We start from the raw sequence: 26428 nt of genomic DNA, 5'->3' as shown, positions 1-26428 counted from the left end.
GGAAAAATGGACGTTCTTCCAAAATGTTTATTGTAAACGTTGTTCTGAAATGTTTGCATCTACTACGTATCCCAAAGCCTTTATCTTACACTTAAAACAAATTCCAACACATTGCCTATGTACACAAAATAATTTATCTGTCGAGGGGGAAAAGTGACAAAATATTTCTCAAAGCAGACATTAAAAACAAAGGACAAATGAAGGACATGAATATATACCACCGAGTTAATACTGCAACTCCCTTGGATTGCTTTTTTTTTTTTTTTTTTTTAAAGGCAGGGACCTGTTTTGAATGGCTCAGTGGCGGACACACAAAAAGCAGATGGATTTCCTGCCAGACATAAATGTTAAGACTCGCAATCCTTTTGTTCTTCACTTACATGACGTTCTTTTAAAAACGTTCCAGGAGCACCGATTGAGAAAGGACAGTACTATACTGAACTCCCATCATGTTTGTGACAACTCAGCTTCTTCTTTAAGATGTCAGAAGGTTGTAGGCTTGCACACAGCAGCCATTGGGGCCACCATCATGCCAGCCAAGTATGCCGGCATACTGAAGTTCTATCATGTTGTTTGGGGATAAAACGGGCTGAGTACATCTCACAAAGTCAGCCTTAAAAGAATATTGGGGAGCTTCAAAATGGAGTCAAAAAAATGTCAAGTCTTTTGTGTTTTTAGATGAGTGGCGGTAGCACAAGTTCTGTCATCTCACGACTTGTCACTTGATGTGAGAATCCTGGGCGCCAAAATAACCTGAAGACGGGAAGCTGATGATAGGAGTGCTTCACAAAGGTGTTGAAATACACAAGATGGCGGCGCTGATAACAGTTTACAAGAGTCCTAAAAGAAATATCCCCCCAAACTGCCTACTTCACTCTGCTCTTTGACAAAAATCTCAAAGTACTGATAAATGATGGTGACGGCCAGCAAGATTCCCGTGCCAGAGCCGATAGCGCCGAGGAAGTCAGCCATCACGGATAAACCGCCGATACACAACCCGCCGAATGCAGCTGCAGTTGGTATGTATCTAAAGCACGAAGGGAGGAGAAAAGGAGAAAAAAGGTCAATTAATACTTATATGATCCAAAATAAATACAGTTAAGTGTCAAATTTTTTGTCATTTATACTTGTTGTTTCTGTGTAGGAAGATAGACACACAAAAAAAAAAAGTCTTCCAAAAGTGATTTTACCTGTTTAGCTCATGGACCATAGAAGTCTCTCTGTGTCCCCTCATCACCATCTGCTGCTCTTTTAGCTGTTTTGCCACCTGCCCGAAAAATAAAGTTATTATTGTTTAGAGTCAAGTAGAAACTACAACACAACAGGCTTGTGGAATTAACTTGAAAAGGTCGGAGTAGTTTTATTTTACATCTTTTGCAGAGGAGCCCGAGACTTCGATCCAGGTTTTGGAGAAGAAGGCACATGATCCAAGCATGAAGGCAATATAGATAAGCGCGTGGACGGGATCGTCTAGAACGGATCCAAAAGACTCAGGCGGGGAGAGGTAGTAACAAAGACCGCCGACAGGATACGCCCGAGCTGGACCACCACTTGCAGTGTCCTACAAACACAACAAACAAGACGCCATCATTTGTCATTTCATCGGTACCTTCTGCACCCATTATTGTAAACAGGAAGTGTACTTACAGACCACGTTCCGAGCAGATTGACCAAGAAATTCCCACTGAAGCGTGTGGAAAGCATCTGCGATATGACGTACAAATTGGAGACCAGCGCCGACTGCAGGATGATGGGAATGTTGGAGGTGTAGAAGAGCTTGATGGGGTAGGTGTTGTACTGGCCACGGTAGCGAGCGGACTTGATTGGCAGATCCACTCTGAATCCCTGCGAGAGTTTAAGATATCTTTTGACAACACCTTCCATGCATATTTCGTCATAGATGCCTGTTAGGAGCGTTGGGATATGTGTACATATGAGAAAGAAAAAAAAAAGAGCTCACTTGGAAATATATGACTACAGCAAAAACAAAGACTGTTGCAATGAGGTTCATGAGGTTGGGCAGGTTCTGTCTGTAGAAGGCCTCTCTCAGAGCACGCACTTTGTCCGTCCTGGTGGCCAGCAGATGGAAAAGAGCGATGATTGCGCCTTCAAATTCGGTGCCTGTAAACATCATGGCCACAGCAAGCGCCATTACAAATACAATCAAATAAACACATATATTCAGCACTTTTCCTGCGGATTCTTCTTACCTCTGCCAGTGTTTACGGTGGTAGGGCTGAAAGCCTTCCAGACGATCGTTTCACAGATGTTGGTTGCGATGAACAGTGAGATGCCCGAACCAAGACCGTAGCCTTTCTGAAGCAACTCATCCAGCAGCAGCACGATGAGGCCGGCCACAAACAGCTACGGAGTAAAGATATGCAGTGTTAAAACTTCACCATGTTTGCTCGGACGTCCAAAATAAGCACAGGCCTTGTATTTCAAAAAGAGGGAGTAAAGCAATGTTTGTTTTGCTTTTGTTTCTTTCGGTGGTGTGTAGAGATGTTCTTTTAATATTTGATTAACTTATTTATAGAGATGTACCTAGAGTCAACAAAACACATTCTACAAACATTTTTATTATGGCAGTATCAGGATTTGTTGTCAAGGACTGAATGCTAATAAGATGGCACCAAGAGGAAATATTGCTAACGAGTGGGTGGATGACCTCATTTGGATGCTGACAACACGTCGGAAGGAAAGTGAGTAAGAACACTGATTACTCCCCCTTTTTTTAATACATGTAAAGGGCAGCATTATTTTGGCATTGCCATTACAAGACTAGGCACAATGTATCAATGGGGGTTTGAATTACAAAAAGACTCCATTCCATATGTCCTTGTTTTTCAGTTGGTCGTACCTGAATGATGATGAGCAGACAGATTCCAGCTCCCATCTCTGAGGGGTCACCATACATGCCAGTCATTACGTAAACAATAGCCTGGCCAATGGTGATGATCATTCCAAACACTGAAAAACAATGAGAAACATCAGACGCCTGTCTTGACTTCAAGTCACCAAGTGAAAATTTAGTAGCTTTTTTTTTTGTGTGTGTACATTTCTGTGCTCCATTGAAGAGGGCTCTGTCTTTGGGCGTGTCTCCAACTTCAATGATTTTAGCCCCAGCAAGCAGTTGCATGATCAGGCCAGAGGTGACAATAGGGGAGATGCCCAGTTCCATCAATGTGCCTGTGGGAACACTCCCATGTTAAACAGTGAACCAGTCATGTGGTACAGTACAATTCCATGTGTTCTATGTTAGGGTGATATGCTCATAATAGACAAATACCTCGATTTGAGGCAAGAATCACTCTCATCCAGTAAAATGGATCTGCAGAGTCAGATGACATGATGCCAAAGAGAGGGATCTAAACAAAAAATATTACACATTAATGTTATGCATGCTTTGCTATAACATACAAACAACTGTTGAAGACAGATTAATTGCAGGTACACAAAATGTTATCAAAGTTAGTGTGCTACTAATCCATAGTGTTTGTTTTATTTGCCTGACAATAGTACGTTTTATCTATGACATAACATAAAATAATCCTTTATTGACTCAGAGATGTGGAGTGTGTTTTAGGAGCAAAAATAGAATTTTCAGTTGACAGTTTTACTTAAATTTGTTAACAGAGTTCATAATTTAACAAAAATCTAAATAAATAAATAAAACTAAACTCACTTGGCAGCAAACCAGGAAGATGAAAAGAGTGATGGCTGTCCATAGAACCTTCTCCCTGAACTGGATCTAAACCAAGACCATCGTAACATGTTTACAACAATCTCAAGAGGAGTTTACAGTGTCGTGTCATTACTCTCTGAGTGGCTAGTGGCACATACCTTTCTTTCAGGTTTTTGGATTTCTGGCAAAACTGCGCAGAATGGCTTAATCACTTCCAAGAATTTGACTGAAATCAAACAAAGGTGAACATTTCTCAGATGATTTGAGTTGCTCATCCGTGAGACGTGGCAATGAATGAGGGGCGGATTTTACACTACGAGGAAGAATCGACGCCGATAAACGTGGAAAACAAAACAATACTGGATTAATAATAACATAACATAACCTTTCTAGCTACACTTAAGACCCACTGCATTGCAATTGTTTGTTTACAGCAGCTAGTAGATTAAAAACGTCAGAAATTGACAATGTAACGTCGGCGGTGTTAAGCGTCGTCATCACTAACTTCCCTGTCACTGTATTTGAATGAGTGGCTAACAAGTTAGCATCAGACGTTTACCGCCAGCCAAATGACGGCACTCGGGTTTAAATATTCATCGCAAACCGTAAATACGTTGTTTCAACAAGCAGTTTATCTTAACCACGGTACTAGTTCGCAAGCAACATCTGCAAAGGGGAAACATTTCTGCGAAGCTAGCTTACAACGCTCGCTAACATGCAGCGCTACTACGTGTTCGTTTACTAAATTAAACAAACCACAAGCAGACCAGAAACAAAGCTGAAGTCACACAAGAGGATACTCACTACCCATGGTGTCCCGAATGTCCACCGGATGACTCTTGTGTTAAGACAGTCTTCCACCTCAGTGATCAATCTGAGCAGACGCCGGGAGTGTGCGTGAACAGTGGAAGAGAGACTCAACAAACAGACACGTCACCATTTTCTCGCGAGACAACATCAATATTGATGCCTTGTGTGTTATATCCTGAGCCAGGAGACGGCAGCAGAGAGCTGTAGATGAGAAGTTCAGCGATGAGTCCTGCACATTAATTAACTGTCTCAGTTGTCTCACCTACAGACTCCAATTTTTATTGATCCAATTTGCATGCGATCATTTCACACTACTAAACAAAAATCTAGCAAATAGTATGACAACTGAAATAATGATGATCCTGTCTCTATTTATTCTCACATGTAGTCCTTGTGGCTTGTGTAATTGATCACAACGCTGAAAATCACAGGAAGGCAGCCATGACTTTGTTGTATGAATAGCAATAGGTGTCCGTTTGCCATTTAAACAAACATCTTTTAATTGTTCTGCATGTCACCATGAGTCATTGGCATAGCTAGAAGATTTATGGGTAATTAATTAATAAGAATTTTTGGAAAAATTAAGAGAAATTTACACCCCTGATGATCACTCACGACACACCAGTGAAGTAGGATTAGTGCACCTGCAAAGCGGTACAAATGTGCCTGCCCAATTAATACATTGGCTTTATTTTGTCTTGTTTGCCAAAAGTTAAACACAGCTATATCAACTTTTGCGCCTCCTCGTTATTGCAATTATTCCAACAACAACGTACAAGACTGCACACAAAGGCAAGTTCGTACAAGACTTTCTGAGCAAAATGATGAAACTGTGATAATTCAGTTTCTCCTACACAAGCTAATCGGCTACAGGAATGTATTCATTGACAAAGACATCACCTCACTTCAACTAATCTCACACACTGAAACGTTTACAATTTATGTAATCTGAACAAGTACTTTCTTAACAATAAAACCTGTCAACAATTGAACTAAAAACAAAGCTGGACAAGTATGTCTCTCATAATTCAGGAATACAATGACAAAGGCAACGCCCTGTCTTTAATTTTTTTTCTTCCTGGTATCTGAGTTTGACTCACTAAAAGATAAAGATGAAAAAGTTTTTGTCAAGAAGGTTGGCAACAGTTCAAGAAACAGTTATGCAAAGTCTGCATAAATTCTTGATGCTCCTTACATCTTCCCAGAAGTTTGATTGATAATGTGTCTTTATAACAACAACAGAACTTTTGATTATTTAAACTTAAAATTGGTTTACTTGTCATTTTTATTCTGGAGTGGACTACCATTCACTTTTTAGTTACACAAATTGAAAGTGAAATTAATTTCTTTTATTTGTCAGTCTCCACGAAGAATGTTACTTTTTTCTACACCACACAAGGAAGATTTCATTTCTGCCTAACTTACTGAACATTTGAAGTTATATAGCTCTATTTAATCACAAACAGGCTGATGGGGACAGATGTGGGGGTGTTAGTGTGGTTACATTCCGATGGATACACATCCATGGAAGGGAGTTTGAGGGAGGTTGATAGAGGCAATGAAACGAAAAAGAAAACGGGTGGGAGCAAGTCATAAGACCATGATTCCCAACAGAGTGAGTCACCTCCTGTCTTTCTCTCCTATCTCTTTTCCCAAGCAAACTACTTATGCGACATAAAATTGATGTTGATGGTCAAGCTCCCAAAAAATGTCACAGATGGACATGCAGATAAATAAATCGCAGCGCTCATATTATGCCAATTTACTCGGAAGCCTGTGATAGAAGATCCGCCGGCCTGTGCTCGCTCACCTGCGAAATTACCAATGCAAGGTTTTATCCAGATCTACACAGGGTTACACCCTCATGAAAATAGAGCCCTACAACCCTGCATCTAACCTTTATTTAATAAAATAAAACGTTTGTTTGTTTTTAACTGAACTATCCTGCCAACCATCCTGCCAACAAAACTCAGAGGAGGGAGTGTGGTGTCATGGCATGTAGGAAGTAGAAAAAAATGTACGTCGATTAAATGTAGCCATTTAAAAAAAAAATCCACCATAGAACCATAAAAAAGACCACCACACAGAATAAATCACTCTGAGCGACAACCCCCCACCATCCCATGTCAACTGCCCTTACATGGAATTTAGCCATAGAGTTTAATCCAGATTACTATCGACGCTCTCTCACTCCTCCCGCCTTGTTTTAGCCTGGGTTATTTTTAACTCCTCCACCCACATGGATTCTTTGAGACAATTGAACGTGCAGGCACCTTCACGTCGCGTGTGTTCACCCTACAGCCTATTCTGTGGCTTTTGTTTCATAACACACTTCATCATCATCATCATCAGGCCTTCACACGCATATGCACTCACTCACCTTTGTTTGGTGTACATTACGGTAGCATCTGATAAATTCGGACAGCAGCTGGTGAGAAACGCCATTTTGCAAATTTGGATGGTGCTGCTCTTAAGTTTGTCCTGTCAAGACAGTACAGATATTTCAGATATAGGTGAAGAGTGAAGTAATATTAGTGCTCCTTCCATTTGGCAGTAAAACCTACATGTAATCATCTTTATTACTACTAATCTTTTCAACATTAGGAAATTTGGGTAATTTTGTAAGAACAAGAATAATGTCACAATTTTGCAAAAAATAAAAATAAAAAAATAAAAAAATCCTGATTTTATTATAATAATCTTAAATTTATGAAAAGCTTTTTATGATAATTAAGTGGTAATGTTATGAAAAAAGTTCGAATTTTAATACCTGTTACTGTTTTAAAAGGGTTACAGTTCTATATCAATTTCAAGAAGTTTTGCCAAGCAAATTTTGCTTACTCCATTTTTTTTTTTTAAAAACTTATTAATAAGAAAATGTGTCTACATTTTGGGAAATTTTGCTTATTTTTAGTATGTCAGTCCATCTGCTTCAAAATACTGTATTGACGAGGCTTAGGTCGTCAGATCCCCTCAGTAAAGAAGAGCCAAGCAGCCTGCTTGCTACACTGGAAGTGGAGATACAGTTAAATGGTAGTATTGCTTATTATAGTAAAATATTTTCTGTTAGATGCGATAAGAGTCATTTTTGGCACTACAGGCCAGAATTTTAATAAACAAAATACCTTTACTACCTCTGCTACTCAAATAGCGAGTAATAATAGTTTAGGCGATTACGTTATTGCCAGAGCACAAGCTGGTCGATCTGGTTAGTAGTTAGTAGTTTTAGAATTCTGGTAGTCATAGTGTTAAATAAATGAGTGGCCCTTGTTCTTTAGTTAGATTTAGGATAAGGGTTTAACATCACATCAACAGTGTGCTCCGCTAAAGTCTCCCCCTCCCCGGAAGTTTCAGTGCATTATTTCATCGAAAGCGGAAGTGCTGTGTGCATACAATTTACAGTTCAATATCACTTGACACAGCCAATATAAGTGATTAAACTCACCCTTGTTCATCAGCACACACTAACAAACGTGTGGGAATAAATCAGATAATCAATAACTGTGAAGTTTTGTGGCACGAACGAACCCTTGCTGCGTCGAGTGGCAAAAGAAAACCATAAATTAACATTTGGCACTTGACTTGAAGTGCGTTCAATGACCGCTCACAGTGAAGGATATTAAAAAAAAACAGAAAAGCTCAATCAATGCAACAAAATTGAACGCCAACAACTAAGATAGTTTAAAAAATGCGGGCTTTCTAAAAGAGAATAAGGTTGCAAATTACAATTTTAAAGTCACACACTTACGAAAATGGGAACTGTTAAGAATGTTGCCATTTTGAGCCTTCAAAGTTGCTTAGGCTAAAACTTGTGTTTGATTATCAAACATAAGTTTTTTGTGTTTTGTTTTTAAACCACTTCTTTAGTATACAACTACTATGGCATACAACTACTATATAAAACAAAGACAGCTGGTGCTGGTCTCAAACTGTTGTATTCATATTCATGAGGGGAATTTGTTAATTTTGAAATTTTAGAATAAATAGGGAAAAAGTGTGCACTTAAAATCTCAAAAAATGCTGAAAATGTACATAAATAAAATAAAATGATAAACAGCAATAGTCACATTACTGAAATCCTCTATTACTTAGTTCATCATCTGTAATTTGATCTGTGGCACTATTACCTCATTCTGTTTCATCCTGTGGTGGAATGTTGTTAGACGGGCCATGACATCACACTCTTTGGCCCAACATATATGTCAATTTGGAGTTGGGTCAGGCTCTTAGAAAACCCGAGCACACCTGATTAGATGTCCACTAGATCAATGTGGTTACGAGCCTCTAATAGCTAAACAATTAGATAAATATTTCCACAACCTTTGAACTGTGATGACTGCTAGGGCGTTTACGCACACAAAACCATGTGTGCTGTGTGCGCTGCTGGCCCACCCACGGTACACATTTACATAGATACGTATGTGTGTCCTTTGATTTTTGTGAAAGCATTGACATCATTTGTAGAATAGACTTAACCTTCACAGAAGAAGCCTCTCACGATCTTGTCAATCAATGCAAAGGTCAGTGGTCAATTCCTAGAGGTAAAAATATATATTGGAAATGTGTTATCAGCAGAGCTTGTAAGATACCACATTTTTGTTGATGCTGACCTTTCCAATCTGGTCTCAGACTAAAAATAAACTGATTTGCGAGTTGTGATACGAGTCAAATTCATTCCATGAACATGCTTATAACTCAAAACACTTGTATCTCAAATCATCTTTCTCAATAAAATGTATGAAAATGTCATTAATCAGTCCACTCCCCCCAGAAAATTTGTTTTTAATGTCTTTTAAAATAATTTGCTCCCAAAAACACATAAATAGGTCCTATTTTAAATGTTGTAAGTGTTCCAAAGACGTATTATACGTTTTTTAAATGCTAGAGCATACAGAAGGCTTTGATGCAGCCTTTCAACTACAAAGAATGGTTGAAGAAATGGTAGTTATTACACAAACGGCCAGCAGGTAACAGCAAAGCAAAGGAGATCAACCAGGGCCATGTTGAAAAAAAGCTTCTTCTTTTTTTACTCACACTTCTAAATAGATCTGTGAATAATGATGACACTTAGCCATATGCTCATTGCTGCAAAACGGAAACTTGATAGAAATATGCTTATTTTTTTCCTGATTAAAGAAGATAATCTCATCTTCCTTTTGGTAGGTGACATGTTTTTATAACAGTAGTTTGTGCATCATCATTAATTCATTGCGACTCGTTGTAGTGTGCTCGATTTGGCCACCAGGGGCAGTATAATACAGCCATGAAGAAACAAACTAAGAAGACTTTTCACAACTTCTGTGACTTTTTTGCGTGTGCAGAGGATAAAGAAAATATACCTATGAGTATTGTTATATTGTCTGTCTACACATGTAGACACACTGTTGGTGTTCAAATGTATGATGCAAAAAGTGTCTAAAAATGCTATTTGTTAGCCCATCTATGGAATTTTGCTCAGGGTTGTTTTAAACACACACCATGTAATTTTATGTTTCAAGTGGGAGGGGCTTCTAACAGTTTGAAGCTTATTTCTGTAACTTCGGTAAATGCTGACTTTCTGCCAAACCGTTTCTTGTTGTGAAGTTGTGAAAATGAGTACGTATATAAATAAATAAATAAGAAAAAAGTAATTAAATTAAATAAAACAACAAGAACTAAATGTAGTCTGATTAGAAACCTCCACCCAGCAAGGCCTACAAAATACAACTTGTTGTGACCCTTATGAAGTAGCCACTGTGGATGCGTGTGTTCAAACTACCATGTTTATGTTCATGCGTCATAAACTAAGTGATCTTACTGCAATCACAAAGTCACTTACGCCATGGCCCACACCATCCACTGTGCTAATGAGGTCAGCCTGGCTTTAATCGTTCTTCCAGTGTGTTGCATAACAGTCAAGTCAAGATCCGGAAGCTCGAAATCTAATCACATTCTAGGAAATCTGTCAGATTACATACACTTCATGCAGTTTTTGATTAAAGTAAATTGCTTAAATTATGCAAAAACAACAGGATGCCACTTGGATTCATGAGGCGGAACGTCTTGATAGCTGTTGCTAGACAGCTGTCTAATTCTCATAAACAAACACGCAGTTTGTATGAGTCATGAAACATTCAAATATTAGCTGACATTTGTTCCCATAATAAATGTTGGAACTTGAGTTAAACTGTGGGCAACATGTTGTCTGACTAAAAGTTTTAAGGTTGGTGATTTCTACTTCTTTCAATATTCAAAAAACTTGCCTGCTAGGTTTTAAATTGTCCATATGGGGTTGTTCAATTGAATTGACTGGTGATCAGTCAGTATACACCCGTGATAAGCTCTAGTTTGAGGACAAGCATGTAGAAAACGGGTACTGGACAGTGGACAGCCAGACTAAGGTTGAAGTAACAGCAGCGGTTCTTCAAAAAGTTATTCACAGCATATTAAGACTTAAAAAAATCAGCACATCGGCCACAAGTGATGACACGTGACTTGTCGTGGAACATGAACTAAGCAGGGCAGCCATTTTGCCTCTTGTCGCCTGAAAATGATGTCATCGTCACAGTTGCTCAGGGCTCAGGTAACAACCAATCACGGCTCGCCTGTTATCTGAGTTTGATCAAGCTCAGCCCTGATTGGTCATTACTTATGCCCTGACCAATTGTGATGTCATTTTCAGTTGACAGTATGTAGCAAAATGGCCGCCCTCTGAGATGGATAAAAACTGGAGGACTTTTCTGCTTAATTCATATTACACAAACACAATATTAACCAGTACACTTTGTATAGATTAGTTGGGCAGCATAGAACATATTTTTGTATTTTAAAGAAAAATTTATAACCTTGCGAGTTTGTCTTTCGCAGTTGTTTTGGGGTTTGTGTGTTTTTGGTATTTAGATATTTTGGGGATGTTTGTTTTGTGGTTTTTGCTTCCAGTTCGTTTCTGCGGTTGCAAAATGTTTACTGTATGAAACACTTGTGAATAGTTTCAATTTTTTGTTTTTTTGTAGCGTGATGCAAGTAGGTTTGTATATATAACCAGCACTTTTGCTGCAAATGACTGATAATGCATCCATCACATCTAGTACTTCTTCCATTGCTGTAAAACCTATTTATATATTCCATTGCTCAGCATATTTTGTTTCCCAGGTTGGAGTGTGCCCATGGTGCGTTTGTGTGTGCTGCCTAACACCTCTCCTAATGCAGCCGTTCTGGTTTTTCACGTTGCACTGTATAATCCGAAACCCTCTTACACAAACCAGTCTGCGACGTCGCTGTAGGATGGAAGCTAATTATTGTGGGTGCAGTTCGGGCTGGTGCAGTGAACTGCTGCGGGACATTTTTCTTCAAGTACGGTATGTGCCTAAATACGATAAGCCTTCGTCATTAGGAACAATTTGGCATTTTCAAGAAATATATAGTGTACCACTACAGCATTTTATTGTTTTTGTGCAATAAACTCCTTCACAAAAGCAGTAATAACCACAAAAATAGAAATCAACTGCTTACCACAAATGAATGTCTTTATTTTCAAGACATCGCTAACACACAGGTATACAAGCGAGGTTATCCGCTCTCGCAATAACAAAATAAATTCAGTACAAGAGAACATATAAGAGTGGTTATTTGGAATGTGATTTTTTCCTCTCCATTTTCAACAACCCTTTCAAATAAATAGTCTCTTGGTAGCTAGTAATTTCAAATCAGTAAATTCTCTTCATGTCCATGTTTAAGGAATGAATAAGAGAAAGTCCAAGAAAAAACACAAGTAATAAAAAAAACAAAAAATCTCGTAATGTCTTTTTGTTTGCAGGAAATTAAGTGGAAAGGGGAACTGTTGGAAAAAGGCAAACTCCTTCTGTCTCCATATTGTCCATCAAAGTGCCTGATTGGACACGGAGCACGTTTCTAACAAACACCAACATGAACACAAAATGTCCTCAACACAGGAGCTTACACTGTTGATTGCTACAAGGCTGCTGACCTAGCCAGCCACGGTCAGCCCTTAAAAGCCCCTCCCCCAGTATGTATGTGCTATACTCATAGGGACTTCCCTAAAAAACACCAAATAAACTCACGCCACAGGAAAAGCACCATGTCAGACTCTTTGAACTACAGTACACTTGAATTTCAACCACCTAGCTCGCCATTTCTCTCTCAGAGAGAACGCACAATAAATGAACTTTGTGTGTACCGCAGGAGGAGGGGGAGTGTCCTAGGATGCTACAAGTCTTTTTGTGAGACCTCAATCTCGCTCCTCCTACTATGCGCTAAAGAAAAGAAGCAGTCTCAAAGAGGGAAAAGTGCGACTAAGGGCTCAGGCGGCCCCGTCCTCTGGCAGGTGAGGGCGAGCGCGGGACCCACCGCGCACTCTCCCTCCTCACCCCGAGGTGTCCGAGGTTCCCTCCAAGCAGGCGGGGAGCGTCGCACCTCCGGGACGGTGCACCTCGGGGTAGCGGGGCGTGGCCTCATCGGGCTCGATCCCCAGAGTTGAAATTCAGAACATGCGGTCTCCGGTGCGAGCCTCAGTCATTGCTGTGATCCTCCAGCTGGGAGATGATTGTGATCAGGTTCTGGAGCCCGAAGATGAAGCCGCTGTCCTGGCCCTCGTGCACCACGCTGTCCTCGCCGTAGTGGCGGCAGGTCGTGTGAGCGAAGTCGATCATGCGCACGTCCACGGCGGGGCTGCCGGAGTCCGCCGGGTTGTGGGCGGAGCGACCGCTGCTGCCGTTGCCGCTTCCTCCGGCCCCGCCGGCGCTGCAGCTTGCCGAGGAGGAGCGTGGGAACCCAAAGGCCCCTTCTTCCTCTTCCTCCTCGTCAGACAAGTCATCCTCATCGCCTTCCTCTCCCCCGCGGTGTCTGGGTCGAGAGGACGTTCGGGGAGGGTCTCCGTCATAGATGATGAGCAGGGAGCTGGAGTAGAATCGGTACGACTCGCAGGACTCCAAGGCAGCTTGCATCTCGCGGAGGCGTTGCAGCACCGGGGACAGCAGCTCGCGCCGCAACCGACGTCCGTCGTGGAAAAACTGGTAGAGGGCCTCCTCGAAGCCTGCGAAAGTCAGCTTTCGGCCGTGGTACTTATTCATGAACATCAGCTGGCCAGAATCTGACTGGTACACCTGCGGACATCAGAGACAAAAATGAGTACAACAGAATCAAATACAAGCTGCAGTGGTACCTTGACTTGTATGTTCGGGAATCAATGCAGTCATATCAAAAGTAGTCGACATGAAATATTTGCTTCGCTGGCACCATCCGGTATTGCTTATTAACATTGATCTGACATTGTCATACAAATTAATTGATTGCTTGTGTTTGATACAAAATGCATGTGGAGAGGACCTCGTAAAAGTAATAATCATCCATTAAATTGCAACTGGAGCTGTCAAAATTAGTCGATTGACAGTCGATTACTTGAAGTAATCGATTATCAAATTATCGACAACTATTTTAACTCATTCCCTCCCAATCATTTTCACCGAAGCAATCCCCTTCCCTCCCGGCTGTTTTACTGGATTTTGACTGATTTCGCAAGGCCCACAGAATATGGTTTTCTATTGCTATAAAAACATGGAACCTACCAAAATAAAGATTAGAGTCTCCCTTTTCATCAGAAAAAAAAGTATATTTATTTCCGTTTCACAGCACTTAGCGTTATAATATAGCTAAGTTTCATCATTATTCACAAATCTGAACTGTGGGTAAATGAGCTTGTTTGCAACATGGCCCTGGTTGATCTCTTATAAACTCTGCTGCCACCTGATGGCCGTTTTTTGTAATAACTACCATTGCTTTAAGCGTTCACTTCAGTTCAGAAGATGCAGCAAAACCTTCTGTATGCTCCAGCATAATTTATTTATTTTTAAATGTATAAATACGTTCTTGGGACCACTGTAATAATAAAAAATAGAACGTATTCATACGTTTTTGGGAGCAAATAATTGAATAATCTAGTAATCGTTTGGAGCAATTTATGAATTGAAAATTGTTGAAACGATCTGATTTGAGCATCTCAACAGTTATCAATCACTGATTTCGGTAGTCTTTCAGGGAAGAAGACGATTCTTTTCTGTGTCCAATCAAATAAGACATAAGCAATGACCAAACCGGTAACAATCAGTTTCGAAAAGATTGACGAGTACACCAGTCCCCCTTATTTAAATCACTATATGACAGTGAAATATGAAATATGCTTTTGTAAAACACTCGATTGAATAGTTGATTCTAAAAATAATCCATAGTGACAGCACCAATTGCAACATTGAGGGAAAAGAAACACAAGTGTTTTCATTTTCTCTGTGTCCCGTTCCATAAGTGGCTCTTTGATGCAAGGGCACACCTTAGTGGCTCTTTTAATGTTTTGATTTCCATTGCACACAAGCGGGGCTTAACTCAAATTTCAACTCCCAAAAGGCACTTTTAAGTCAAGGTACCACTAACAGTAACTGGAAAGGTTCGTCAGTGTGGACTTTTACCTGCATGCCACAGAGCCGCACTCCTATGGAGGCCGACGTGCTTTGTTGACACTTGCGGATCTGATTGGCTTTCTTCTCCTCTGATGCGTCGTCGCCATGTTGGCGGGTCCCCATCTTCAAGTCCAGGACACACGGTACTGTGTAACGCCATGTTAGGTTCTCCAAAAGGATGAACTCTGTGGAAGTGAGTCAAGGAAGGCACAACGACACCGGAGCAAAACCACACGTGCTTACTACGAACATGCGTCATGTGTTCCATGATGACGTCAACATGAAAGGATACTGTATTGGTTGCGGTGCTTTGCATTGTCCTTCATCCTCTGCAAGTGCTGCTGGTGACATTTGAGACTCCAGGGATTGTGTTTGATCTGCGGCACCATGTTGCCCTTCTCCAGGCTCAAGTACAGAACCTCGGCCTGCTGCTGCGCCTGGACGTCGTCACGGTAGCTGCAAAGGAAGATCACGCGCCCAAAAGGTCAACGCTTGTGTCGCAAAGTACTTTTCGGTTCAAATGTACAGCGCGACAATTTTACCTTATGATGTTGTCATCTTTACGGCTCTGGCGAGCTCGCTCTTTGCTATAGTTGTCGTTCTCGACGTGCAAGGGGGACTGCTTTTTGTTGCTCCACTTCAACATCTTGCTCTTGGGCTCGCAGTCGGTCGAGGGGTCCTTGTTTTCCAGGTCGCCCGATTCACTATGAAGAGGGTAAGCGATGAGGCACAGGTTCCCTCCCTCGTCCTCTTCGAAACTGACCGATACGACACCTGTGAAAAGGGACACAAGAAAACATTTGAAAACATTGCAACTGGAAGATCACAGCAATTTTTTATACAAAGCATTCAAATTTGAATACAAAAATAATACATAGCCATTAAAGAAAAGGCAGACAAGGCTGAAATTTGTCATTAACACATTCACTGCCACTGTCAGCTAAAACTTTTTCTATTAGTTTAACATTTTTTCCACTTTTGTTAAGAATATAAAAAAATATTGTACATTTAGACGAGATATAAAATGTGTGATTAATCATGAGTTAACTATTGAAGTCATGCGATTAATTAAAATTAAAATTTTAATTGCCTGACGCCCTAATTTTGATAATCTTTTATTTTTAAAGATTATCTTAAAAACGAAAAGAAAAGATTATTAAAAATAAGGTTTCTGAAAAAAGATTATTAAAAAAAAGAAAGAAAAGAAAACATTATAAATTAGGGCGTCAGGCGATTATTATTTTTAATTGTAATTAATCACATTACTTCAATAGTTAATTACTTCAATAGTTAACTCACGATTAATCACAAATTTTATATCTGTTCTAAATGTACAATAACAACTTTTTTTCTACGTTTTCATACTCTTGTTAAAAGTGGAACAAATGTTAAATAGAAATAGTTAAAATAAATTTTTGACGTCTAAAGCCGTCAATGGCAGTGAATGAGTTAAAAGCACATTTATAAAAAAAAAAAACAACCTCAAAATCAAACAGACAAGAATTGCACAGTAAGCAAAAATACAGCGCATTTATTTATCAGACGATAACAATACATTTTACATACTTAATGTTTTATACAACCCCAAATGAGTACAAAGTGATCATAGCAGACTCATCGAGGGTCGTGTAAAAGGTAGAGGTACCTCACACAGAATACATATCATGGCTATTGACATAAAGGAAGTACGGACTGGATGTGGTCAATACGCTGGCAGAAATAAGGACGCAATGTCCCATCAAAGAGCAAAACACTTTCACGAGACCCACAATTGCGTTGCTTATGAACATGACTACGTATTAAAGTGCGGGCCTGAGGACCCAGCGGCCACGCCGCTCCCCGAGCTTAAGGCGCCGTATGACATCATCTGTGCTGACATCAGCATCCTTAGGCCCTTTCGCTTCCTCGGCACTGTGGCCTGACAGAGACTTGCACAGTCATCGCGCCACAAACAGCCAGTGTGTGAACTTGTGACGCAACTGCTTATTTTTCTTATTAAATGGGCAGGACCTTTATGTCACCGGGGATATACTTGAATTATAAATGTTGAGGTACACCCAATTGCGCAAAATGCCTTTACAAGCTATGTGAGAATGTTTCAATTGTCGTGGTGTTTTAGCAGTCCTGGAAGTCTGCTGTGTAACTGCTCAGACTCCACACACATGGTCTTTTATTAGAACCACGCTACATTTCGGAGGAGTCAAATAACATGGATGTCTTACCTCCTTAACAGATGCCATTGGACATGTGGATCAGCATGTACTAAATGTCATTAGTCTAATGGGGTAATACGGGGTCAGACGTGGACAATTATAACAATACTACAATAAAAAGGTGCATGGGAATTAAGTAATCCTGGATTAACGGGTGGTTACATTTAATATTAGATTCACGTGATGCGTCACCTACAAACACTAATTTTGTTTGTGACAAGCCAGGTTTGGATGGATGTTGAGGCCTGCTTCATTGCATGCAAGACTACCTTTTGTTTTTGTTGAAAATTAAAATAAAGTTTAAAATATCAGTTATTTTGACAAAGGAAGCTATTTACCTGAAGTTTTATTTAAACTTTTTAAGACATGGTAATGACATCAGGAACTCCCTGAATTTTAGAACAAATGTGTTTTTGTCTAAGATCATACGCCTGAAAACATTTCAACAAATAATTGGGAGTGACACCAATATTGACCCTTTTGATGAAAATGAATATCAGATTAAACTATCAGTTATCAGTAAAGTAAATTCTCTTCATTTTAGGAGTCTAGAATTTAAGGCCATACGCTGCCTTGTGAATGTAATCAGCTCGGGACCTTCAGAATGTAGTGCTGGTCGATATAATTCAAATGATATTAGCAATAGGACTGTTTATTTTATTTAGCCAATCAAATTTCAAAATCGCCGCACAGGGCCAACTAGCTGGACTACAAAGCCAAAGGTTAGCATTTGTCTTTAATTAGTTGCATACATATTGATTCTAAACAGTTTCGGATGGTGTATAGTTTGGTGCTGTAATATTAGTTTTTTTCCTCTCCTGAATGGACGGTTTCAATAATTGTTACATGATAGTGGTGGTATCAGGTCGTGCAAGGCCACACTGAAGGCCTAGGTACGAGATGCAAGGCCTGTCCCTGCTTTGCCATGTACTGAGAACACAAGTGAGGTCTTACCATCTTTAGATAACATTTTTCACATTCCGTTCTTTTGAGCCCCTTTCACCGAATCCCACCGCGAACTATTCATGAGAACATCCACGTGCAAAGTGCAGCCTACAGACCGTTACGTAATGCTTAGCGTACAGATGAGAAACATGCGAGCTAGCTTGTCACCACCATGACAGACGCGGCCCGTTTTTGAACAGTCACGCTTACCTTTATACTGAGGGGTGAATTTCCTCATTTCGGCAGGGAGGCTCTTGTAAAACTGGTGCTCGCGGGGAATGAGCGGCTTGCAGATGGTCTGCTCCCCGAATCGCAGCACGCAGGAGTGGCCCCCCACCTGGTGCACGAAGGGTTCAAGCATCACCCCCTTTCCCGGATAGGGAGTCCCATCCGCCTGCATGAGGGCTTCTAGAGCGGGACTCATCCTCACTGCGTATCGGACATCTGAGCGTTGTGGACCCACGTCGCGCGCGAGACGAGAGGCTCCGCCACTCGTCTGGCTACCTATCCTGGACTTGTTTCCTATTAAGCCCACAGGGGGCGCTGCCGGTCGACTGCTCGAGCGAGCTGGGGGGAAAACAAAGGCTGAGCAGGAAGAACAGAGGCAAGAAAATCCTTTATACCCTTCGCGTAACCTGCCCTGGGACAGTGTATAGCCCTCTTCTGTAGAACTATATAGTCTCCGCGATTAATTTCGTGTCATCATACGCTACGTGTGCGTCACTAAAGGCTGATAAAAACGTATTGGCTTGACGTGGACGTTTCCTGTCGTGGTACTGTGGCTCAACTGACGCACTCGCTAATGTCCCTTCCTGGTAAAAAATCTGGAATCCCCGCCCTCAAGCCACGCCTTCCCAGCGAGGATCAGCCAATCACTGAGGCGCTGTTGTCGCTGGGAGGAGACAAGGCATCTCGGAGAGGATCACACAAACAAAGGGGGGGGGGGAGAAACGAAACAGGGGGAGGGGAGAACAGGAAAAATACTAGACACAAAAACACAACACTGAAGGCCTTTTTTTTTGTGTGTGGGGGGCTGTTTACTTAGGTTGCAGTTTCTTGGCTTTTGTTGCCACGGTGACGATCTGCAGTTTGCATATAAGGTTTGTATTTGGTCTTGAAATGTCAATGAGAAGCAAAACAAACCGAAGAACAACATGTACTCGGTAGAGTTTGCATGAATTTAATGCAGTACAGGTACATTACATGTAATCACAATAAAAAAATACTAGTGACGGGCCGTGTGTTTCGTACCTGGGTCTTCAGTGGGGACTTGAATCCTTAATACCACCACTAGCATGTCACAGTCGTAATACAAAATTTCAATATAGCAAAATGCAACTGTCACATACATCATCTGGAGCAGTTCAGAATAAATATTAATCTAATAACATACAGAACAATAAAACATTAAGTACACAATATTATTCATATTACAAATGTATTTATGTGCAGATCACCACAGATGTGTTTTGCTAGTCAGAAGTGTCTGTAACAAATTTTGCCCTGAGCAACCAATCAGAGGAGGGAAAAATGCACGCTGGCACTTCGAGGACCAAAGGTGGGTTGAGTAGCCATACATTGATTGTACTTTTAAAATAATATGAGTCAAGTTGTTTTCATATTTTAGGTAGAAGCAGAAGACACCACATGACATAGCTGTTTTTCAAGTCTGTGAAGTAGCAATGGATTGAAGGTGAGGCCAGGGAGGTTCCGTCTTTTCTGACTGCAAATTGCACACCATTGTTTCCTCCATCGTGTCATTCTTCACCTAAATTAGTGACTTTGAAGTCTTGGCTTCTGTCTGTGGCCATGATGGATTTGTGTATGACTTCTTGGCTCTGTTTGATTGGTAAAATGGATGTTAAACGTCACTAGCAGACGGTGGATTGCTGAAAAAGTCATGTGACAGCCCCTGAGGCACAAGTCTCAGACAACAAAAACAAATACATAACGCTAACAATAGTAGATATAGATAAAAATAAAAGTAGCTAGTGGAATGTGGCTCAATGTAACAAAGTAAATGTAGCGCATTATGACCTACTAATATAATTTACATTACCTACAACTACTGATTTGGAAGGGTCTGGGCAGATTAGATTGACATGGCATCACTTAAAGGCTGAAATGTGATTGGACAAAAAAAATCTATCATCCGCATACACTACTGGAAGTAGAACATCTAAGAGAAATGCTATGAAATAAAGAGAATAGACTGTTAGGAAAATTTTATTCAAATTCATGGAACAACGATTTTAAGTTATAAGTAGGTCAGTGCTTCTGATAGTGTTGACCCCGACTGCCCACCTGTGCAGTAAGGATACTTACTGCATCTAAAAATAATATTTTAATGGCGATTAGAGCACACGGCCTTTAAAAAGAAATCATCCAGACCACTTGACATATTTGCAGTAATTACTTTATTTTGTTCCCAAGTTGCCCACTGCATTGCACTCAAGCCCCCCAGCAGGAAACATGACACACCGCCTCCCACAAAAGCCCCTCCCTCACTTGTGGTGGACCAACAGTCAACAGCAGAGCACGTACGCATTGTAACAGTCTAACGTCTCATGGGAATTGTATGTCCAAATTGAAGACCCTGTTAGAGTGCGAAGGTAGTGGCTCGCCTAGTTTGACCGTTCCACCCCAGACATGCTTATCAGGCGCTCTGTGTGGTCACAAGCTAGTTAGTGTTGTCCAGTATAACTTCCTCGTAGGGAAAAACAGTAGGTGTCAAAGTCAAGGCTCGTGGGCCAAATCTGCTGAAATTTGCCTCAATCGTCCTTGACTTCTGTTGAAAATAAGACATAACACACAAACAACATACCATATCAGGTAAGGGGGACTATGCACTTTCCTGAAAAAAAAAAAGCTGTTTCATTTAAAATGTTTTTAAATCTTGTCCCTGTTTACACAAAATATAAGGAGTTTTGTTTGCATTTTGTTACTTCTTCTTTACCTGAGGGCAGCCATAATAACTATAGCCGTGATGAAAACAAGTTTGACATTCCTGTAGATAGGGGTTTTCTAATAACATCACATTGCCCGACACCGTCATCCAAGCACGAGGATTTGTGCATCTGGGAATGGGAGTTGTTGACCGGTCATCAATGTCAGCATATCAAGTCAGGTGCTTTCAGTTGGTTGGGGGTTTAAAAGTGGCTTTGTTATAATTGAAACTTAAATATGAAATGTATATATTAGGTTTTTACTCATTCAACAGCAGATATCTTCAACATGAGACTTAAAATAATGGCGTTTGTCATACTACTATGTAGCCACCTAGCATCACGATGTTAAGGTGTGACGTAACTAGGAAATTTCCCCAAAGAGCTCCTGAACGTGTCGACCACATGGGATGGGTCTTCCTAAGAATTCCGGCTGCACTTGTCATCCTGTTCTCATTAGTATCACACATGTGAGAAATTTGGAATCAATGTGCCAAATAGCAAGCATTCCTATTGTAGGTAAGTGACGTCCTGTCTTTATAAATAGATTTGGTATTTCTATCTGCTTGTTTTTTTTTAAATAGATAACGGAACAAGACCTGAGCTAAAAGTTCTCTTAGCTTCTTCCATTTCTTCTAGTACTACTATTTCTTCTTTGTATTTTCTGGCTATTTGGATGTCCTGTAGCAACATGCTGCTATCACAGGTCAATCCTGGTACTACAACAGGCATCATTACGTGTCCGTTGGTCATCTCCAATCCACCAAACACACAATGTTTTTTTCCCCTCTTTATATGCGAGGTCTCTTCGATTTTAAAATTTGATTATAAGATGTTAAATTATGTTGTGTGTACCCTATATTCCGGATCTAGCAACATTATTACATGAACTATTTCACTATGGCTCAGTGGAAAGTAAAATGCCATTCATTCCCACTGTGCTTCAGGAATACTAACCAAATTGGACTGGTGTTTTTGAGTGATAGTCAATTTAATGGGTCAGACTAGTGTGTCACTGGTTACAGTCTAATCACACTAATCTCTGATGTTCTAGTTCAGCACTGGGATTACAAATGGAAAGAAAGAATCCCAGAGCCAGATAGGGAAGGGATTAAATGATCAGCCCTGAAACAGGCCACAAAGTCTTTTCTCTCTTGCTTTGCCTAGAATGACTTCCCAGTAGCCTGTTTGATGGGGTTGACGGTACAGTATCACCTTCCTCCACACTAAACACAAGCATGCATGTCTAGAGCTTGTGGGCAAAAGAAAATGGTATTTCCCAAACTGTAAACTACAAAGTTGGCTGCATGAAATGCCCATTGACGTCTTTTTGGCCTCGTCACGCTGGCATCACTGTTTCGTCAGTCACTGTTTTGTTAGCTCCCCTCATGTCATGGGTCCTTGCGCATGGACAATAGAGTACCAGTACCACCGGGTCCTCAGTCCAGCAGTGACTCGGCAGTGATGTAATCTCCAACAACCTTTTGTTCACACACATTGTACATTTCAGAAACCAGAATTCCAAGCACAGCATGTCTGATGAGAAGACAGCAGGATTATTAATGACTGCATGAGCAGAACAACATGAACCTTCCAATGGTATCTATTTACAGACGTGTAAATATGATCTTCACTATGCATGCATTATATCACCTGATAGGTGAGGCAGTGGAACTTTGTAAGCACAACCTGTTGGTGCTGGCCAATGTCCAATGACATGCACGTGTAACTGTAGGTTGACTAGTGCTTATGATAATAAGTTGAACCATGAATACAGTGATGTGTATCTACTCATGCCGCTGTTGACATGCAAGTTATTGCGTGACATTTAAGCATACAGTCGTACCTCGGAGTTTGAACATAATTCGTTCCTGCGAAGTGCTAAAAGTCTGAATTGTTCAACCTCCGAAACATTTTTTCCCATAGGAAATAATGTAAATGCAATTAATCCGTTTCCAAGCTCCAAAACCAGAAAATTCCTATTTTAATTTCTATTTATGTTTTTTACATTTACAGTACAGCACAGTATATAAACAATAAAAATACCTTACCTTACCTGTTGTGGTGTGTTGGCATAAGTGGATGATAAATGCTATGTTAATGCTAGCTTTAGTTCAGTGCTGGGTTTGTGTATTTTACATTGGGCATATTGTTAGACTACTAAACGGTCCTTGCGTGCGTTAATGTCACGCACGTTGTTGAACAGCTAAGAGGGGTGTTTTTATTAGTTTTACACTTTTTCCACAAGTTTGAACACCTAAAAAATTATTTTTATTGTACATTTAGAACAGATAAAAAGGGGCGTCAGGCAATGAAATGTTTTAATTGTAATTAATTGCACGACTTCACTAGTTAACTCACGATTAATCACAAATTTTATATCTGTTCTAATTGTGCAATAAAAAATAATTTTTTTTTAAAAAAAACTAATATAGTTTAAATTAATCTTTGACGTCTATAGCCGTCAGTGGCAGTGAATGAGTTAATCAGAATGTCATGTTTAGATTAGTGAGGTCACATATAACACATTAGCCTAATGTCAGGAAATGTTTAAGGTTGGACTTCCCCTTTAAGGACAGTAGAGGCTTATGAATTTAGACATTATCTTTCACTTTCTTTCCACACTAAGTTGACTGTCACACTACACTGCCACCATAGTACAATTTTCCCATTTTTGTCATTTATCCTCTTACGTTCTATATTGAAACAGATTGGCATGAGTAATGTTTGAGAGACAAAGAAGGCAAATGCAAGTCTGTTGATGCTAATGATCTTATTTTTGTTGTGTTTGTTGTGCAATTCTCCTAAAAATCAGTTTAAGAAGTCATCTCACATCACGTTTGTTTGCTTTTTAAAGACACGCACAAAGGCATTTGATGTTTTGTTGTTGCTGTTCTTTAAGCCATTAAATCTTCAATTATTTGACAGATTTTCATCTTTTGCAACTTCATCTTGAAGCTATTGTTGCTGTCCTCTGTTCCTTCAAAAGAAACAGTACATTTATGGGCAGAGTTCAGATGTGTTCACTTACGCAAATAATGGATTGAATTTCAAGGGTGGGGGAGTCACACAGCTTTGTTGTGGACATCCCATTTTTTTGTGGATCATTGCGCCCTCCCTCTCACTCCCCAACACGTGAGCAAGCGGAACATGGCCGAGGGTGATAGCTTGCTAGAGAAAGGGGATTGCTCCATATGTCGCTCCAATGAGGCCAGGTGCCACTCTAGCGCGCTTGCAGTGTTAATAGTGAATGTCAAAAGGTGTGGTGACACAAAATTCCATATCAAGCACAGCCTTGTTTACTCCCACGTTCTCCAACAGCCACCCTCACATCACTCCTTATTCCTTTTGTCTGTGGCGGAAACAAAACTCATCTGATTCATCTGATCACAAGATGTTGACCACCAGTGGTAAAAATACAATCAAAGCGCCAGCTTGTCTCTGGCAGCATCATAAAACAACCTAATCACACGCTGCAGTTTTGTTACAGCATTGAAACTGTGTTTTTACTCTGGAATCCTTTCATTTGCTGCTACTAAACTACCCACACGAGCATTTTTAATGAACCTATTATACTTCAAAGCAAGACCCGAGGAATTGAATTGGTGTTTTTGTGTCAAAATGGATAAAATAACAGTCAATTCAATGTTTTGACAATAGACGTGTGCACTATGTTCAATAGCGGGTTGTCATTTGCCAGATAGGAATAAGGATGTTTGAACTGTAAACATTGTGAATCATAAAACGTGACTAAGGTCATATACACATAATCTACAAGGAAATTAGTATTCTTGAGAAACATAAAACGTGCTTGAAAATGTTGAGCCTTTATGTGAAACTAAACTTCTTATTGGATGGGCAGATTGTACCATAAACTGTGACTGTGTGGCGTTTGATACAGTAAATCATGACATGCTGTCATGCTGCACACAAATGGAATAAGTGAAAATGCTTTTAAATCCAAGTTAAAATAAAACTATGCTTTTCCATATAAAAGCATTAAAAAAAAAAAAATACCCAAATCTTCTTGTACTCTTTTAGTTCGTGACTTTTTATTTCTTTACTTTGCTTTTATATCTTTAACACTTTTATGTTGTATTTTAATTACAGTATGTGAAGCTAGTTACCTTGTGTATGAAAATACTTTTTATAAATAAAGCTGACTTGCCTCGCCCATAATTATGAATCATTGCATATGATTATTTTTGACAGCCATGCAAATGTGAACATTATATTAGCACATAGCTTAGCTTAGCTGGCCTTATTGTCAAATGTCCATGTCGACATGCTCATAGCCTTAAACAATAACTCGTATTGTGTTTTTTCTTATGTACATTTGTGGGATAAATGTGTTGGAGCATTGTTAACAGATTATTACGGTAATAAATACAGCTATTTAAACTAAAGACTTCTAAAGATTTTTCACATTAACCAACTAGTGTGCCAGAGAAAGTAAAAAATCTTCTCCATCTGTGATCAAGGAAACTTGCCAAATGCCGATCCTTAACTCATTCACTGCCATTGACGGTTATGGACGTCAAATATTCGTTTGAACTATTTCTATTAGTTTATTAATTTTTTTTCCATTTTCGTTAACAAGAGTATGAAAACCTAGAATTTTTTATTGTACATTTAGAACAGATATAAAATGTGTGATTAAATGTGAGTTAACTCGTGAAGTCATGCAATTAATTACGAAACATTTCAAACATTTTAATCGCCTGACGGTCCTAATTTTTAATAATCTTTTCTTTAATCGCGTCAGGCGATTAATTTTTTAAAATTGTAATTAATCGCATGACTTCAATAGTTAACTCACGATTAAGCATTAATTTAATATCTGTTCTAAATGTACAATAAAAAATTCTAGGTTTTCATACTCTTGTTAACGAAAGTGGAAAAAATGTTAAACTAATAGAAATAGTTCAAATGAATTTTTGACATCAATGGCCGTCAATGGTAGTGAATGAGTTAACTCATTCACTGCCATTGAGGGCTATTATTATTATTATTATTATTATTATTATTATTATTATTATTATTATTATTATTATTATTATTATTATTATTATCAGTTTCAATAAATAACTCATTCTTATCATCACAGTGCAATCACACCGTAGGGCAATCTAGTACATGTAAATACTTCGACAATAACGTCACTTTGTGCTTTTAAATTTAGTACGTAGAAGTCACATTCCATGGCCGAATTGGGCCTGCACGTGCAAGTACTGTTGGGTGAGGTAGAAAGCTCCTGACCAGTCTCACACATTAACATTACATTCTTCAAGTCCACTGACACATTCTACACATACATTCCGGAAGCTTCGCATAGCCCACTATCCACTAAGTCATGTCTTTGCACAGTCATGATGCATGGAA

The 26428-nt window shown here is 39.8% G+C and overlaps 2 protein-coding genes across 2 annotated transcripts; both read right to left on the bottom strand.

Moving 5' to 3' along the window:
* Positions 1-13: 13 nt before the first annotated feature.
* Positions 14-4625, bottom strand: LOC144057053 (protein transport protein Sec61 subunit alpha-like 1). Its single transcript, XM_077574280.1, has 12 exons — positions 4490-4625; positions 3844-3911; positions 3686-3751; positions 3290-3368; positions 3058-3189; positions 2861-2970; positions 2211-2364; positions 1961-2121; positions 1648-1845; positions 1370-1561; positions 1191-1267; positions 14-1027 (listed from the first exon to the last, which is right to left on the bottom strand). Exons 1-12 carry the CDS (start codon positions 4494-4496, stop codon positions 841-843), a joined length of 1431 nt encoding a protein of 476 aa, XP_077430406.1. The 5' UTR covers positions 4497-4625; the 3' UTR covers positions 14-840.
* Positions 4626-11979: 7354 nt separating this feature from the next.
* Positions 11980-18897, bottom strand: LOC144056502 (inositol hexakisphosphate kinase 2-like). The gene is made up of 5 exons (XM_077573389.1): positions 18312-18897; positions 15486-15717; positions 15236-15399; positions 14953-15128; positions 11980-13596 (listed from the first exon to the last, which is right to left on the bottom strand). Exons 1-5 carry the CDS (start codon positions 18523-18525, stop codon positions 13003-13005), a joined length of 1380 nt encoding a protein of 459 aa, XP_077429515.1. The 5' UTR covers positions 18526-18897; the 3' UTR covers positions 11980-13002.
* Positions 18898-26428: the final 7531 nt, after the last annotated feature.

This window comes from Vanacampus margaritifer, chromosome 8 (assembly GCF_051991255.1).
Source record: "Vanacampus margaritifer isolate UIUO_Vmar chromosome 8, RoL_Vmar_1.0, whole genome shotgun sequence".
Taxonomy (NCBI): domain Eukaryota; kingdom Metazoa; phylum Chordata; class Actinopteri; order Syngnathiformes; family Syngnathidae; genus Vanacampus; species Vanacampus margaritifer.
The sequence above is the reverse complement of the archived record's forward strand: the minus strand, read 5'-3'. Positions and strand labels throughout refer to the sequence as shown.

Excerpts from the sequence above, each read along its gene's own strand:
- LOC144057053 (XM_077574280.1), bottom strand. Across the intron at positions 3,190-3,289 it reads GATTCTTGCCTCAAATCGAG|GCACATTGATGGAACTGGGC; the intron begins GTATTTGTCTAT and ends GTGTTCCCACAG. Across the intron at positions 2,122-2,210 it reads CACCGTAAACACTGGCAGAG|GCACCGAATTTGAAGGCGCA; the intron begins GTAAGAAGAATC and ends TGATGTTTACAG.
- LOC144056502 (XM_077573389.1), bottom strand. The coding sequence starts at position 18,525 with ATGAGTCCCGCTCTAGAAGCCCTCATGCAGGCGGATGGGACTCCCTAT. Across the intron at positions 15,718-18,311 it reads ATTCACCCCTCAGTATAAAG|GTGTCGTATCGGTCAGTTTC; the intron begins GTAAGCGTGACT and ends CCCTTTTCACAG. Across the intron at positions 15,400-15,485 it reads AAAGATGACAACATCATAAG|CTACCGTGACGACGTCCAGG; the intron begins GTAAAATTGTCG and ends CTTCCTTTGCAG.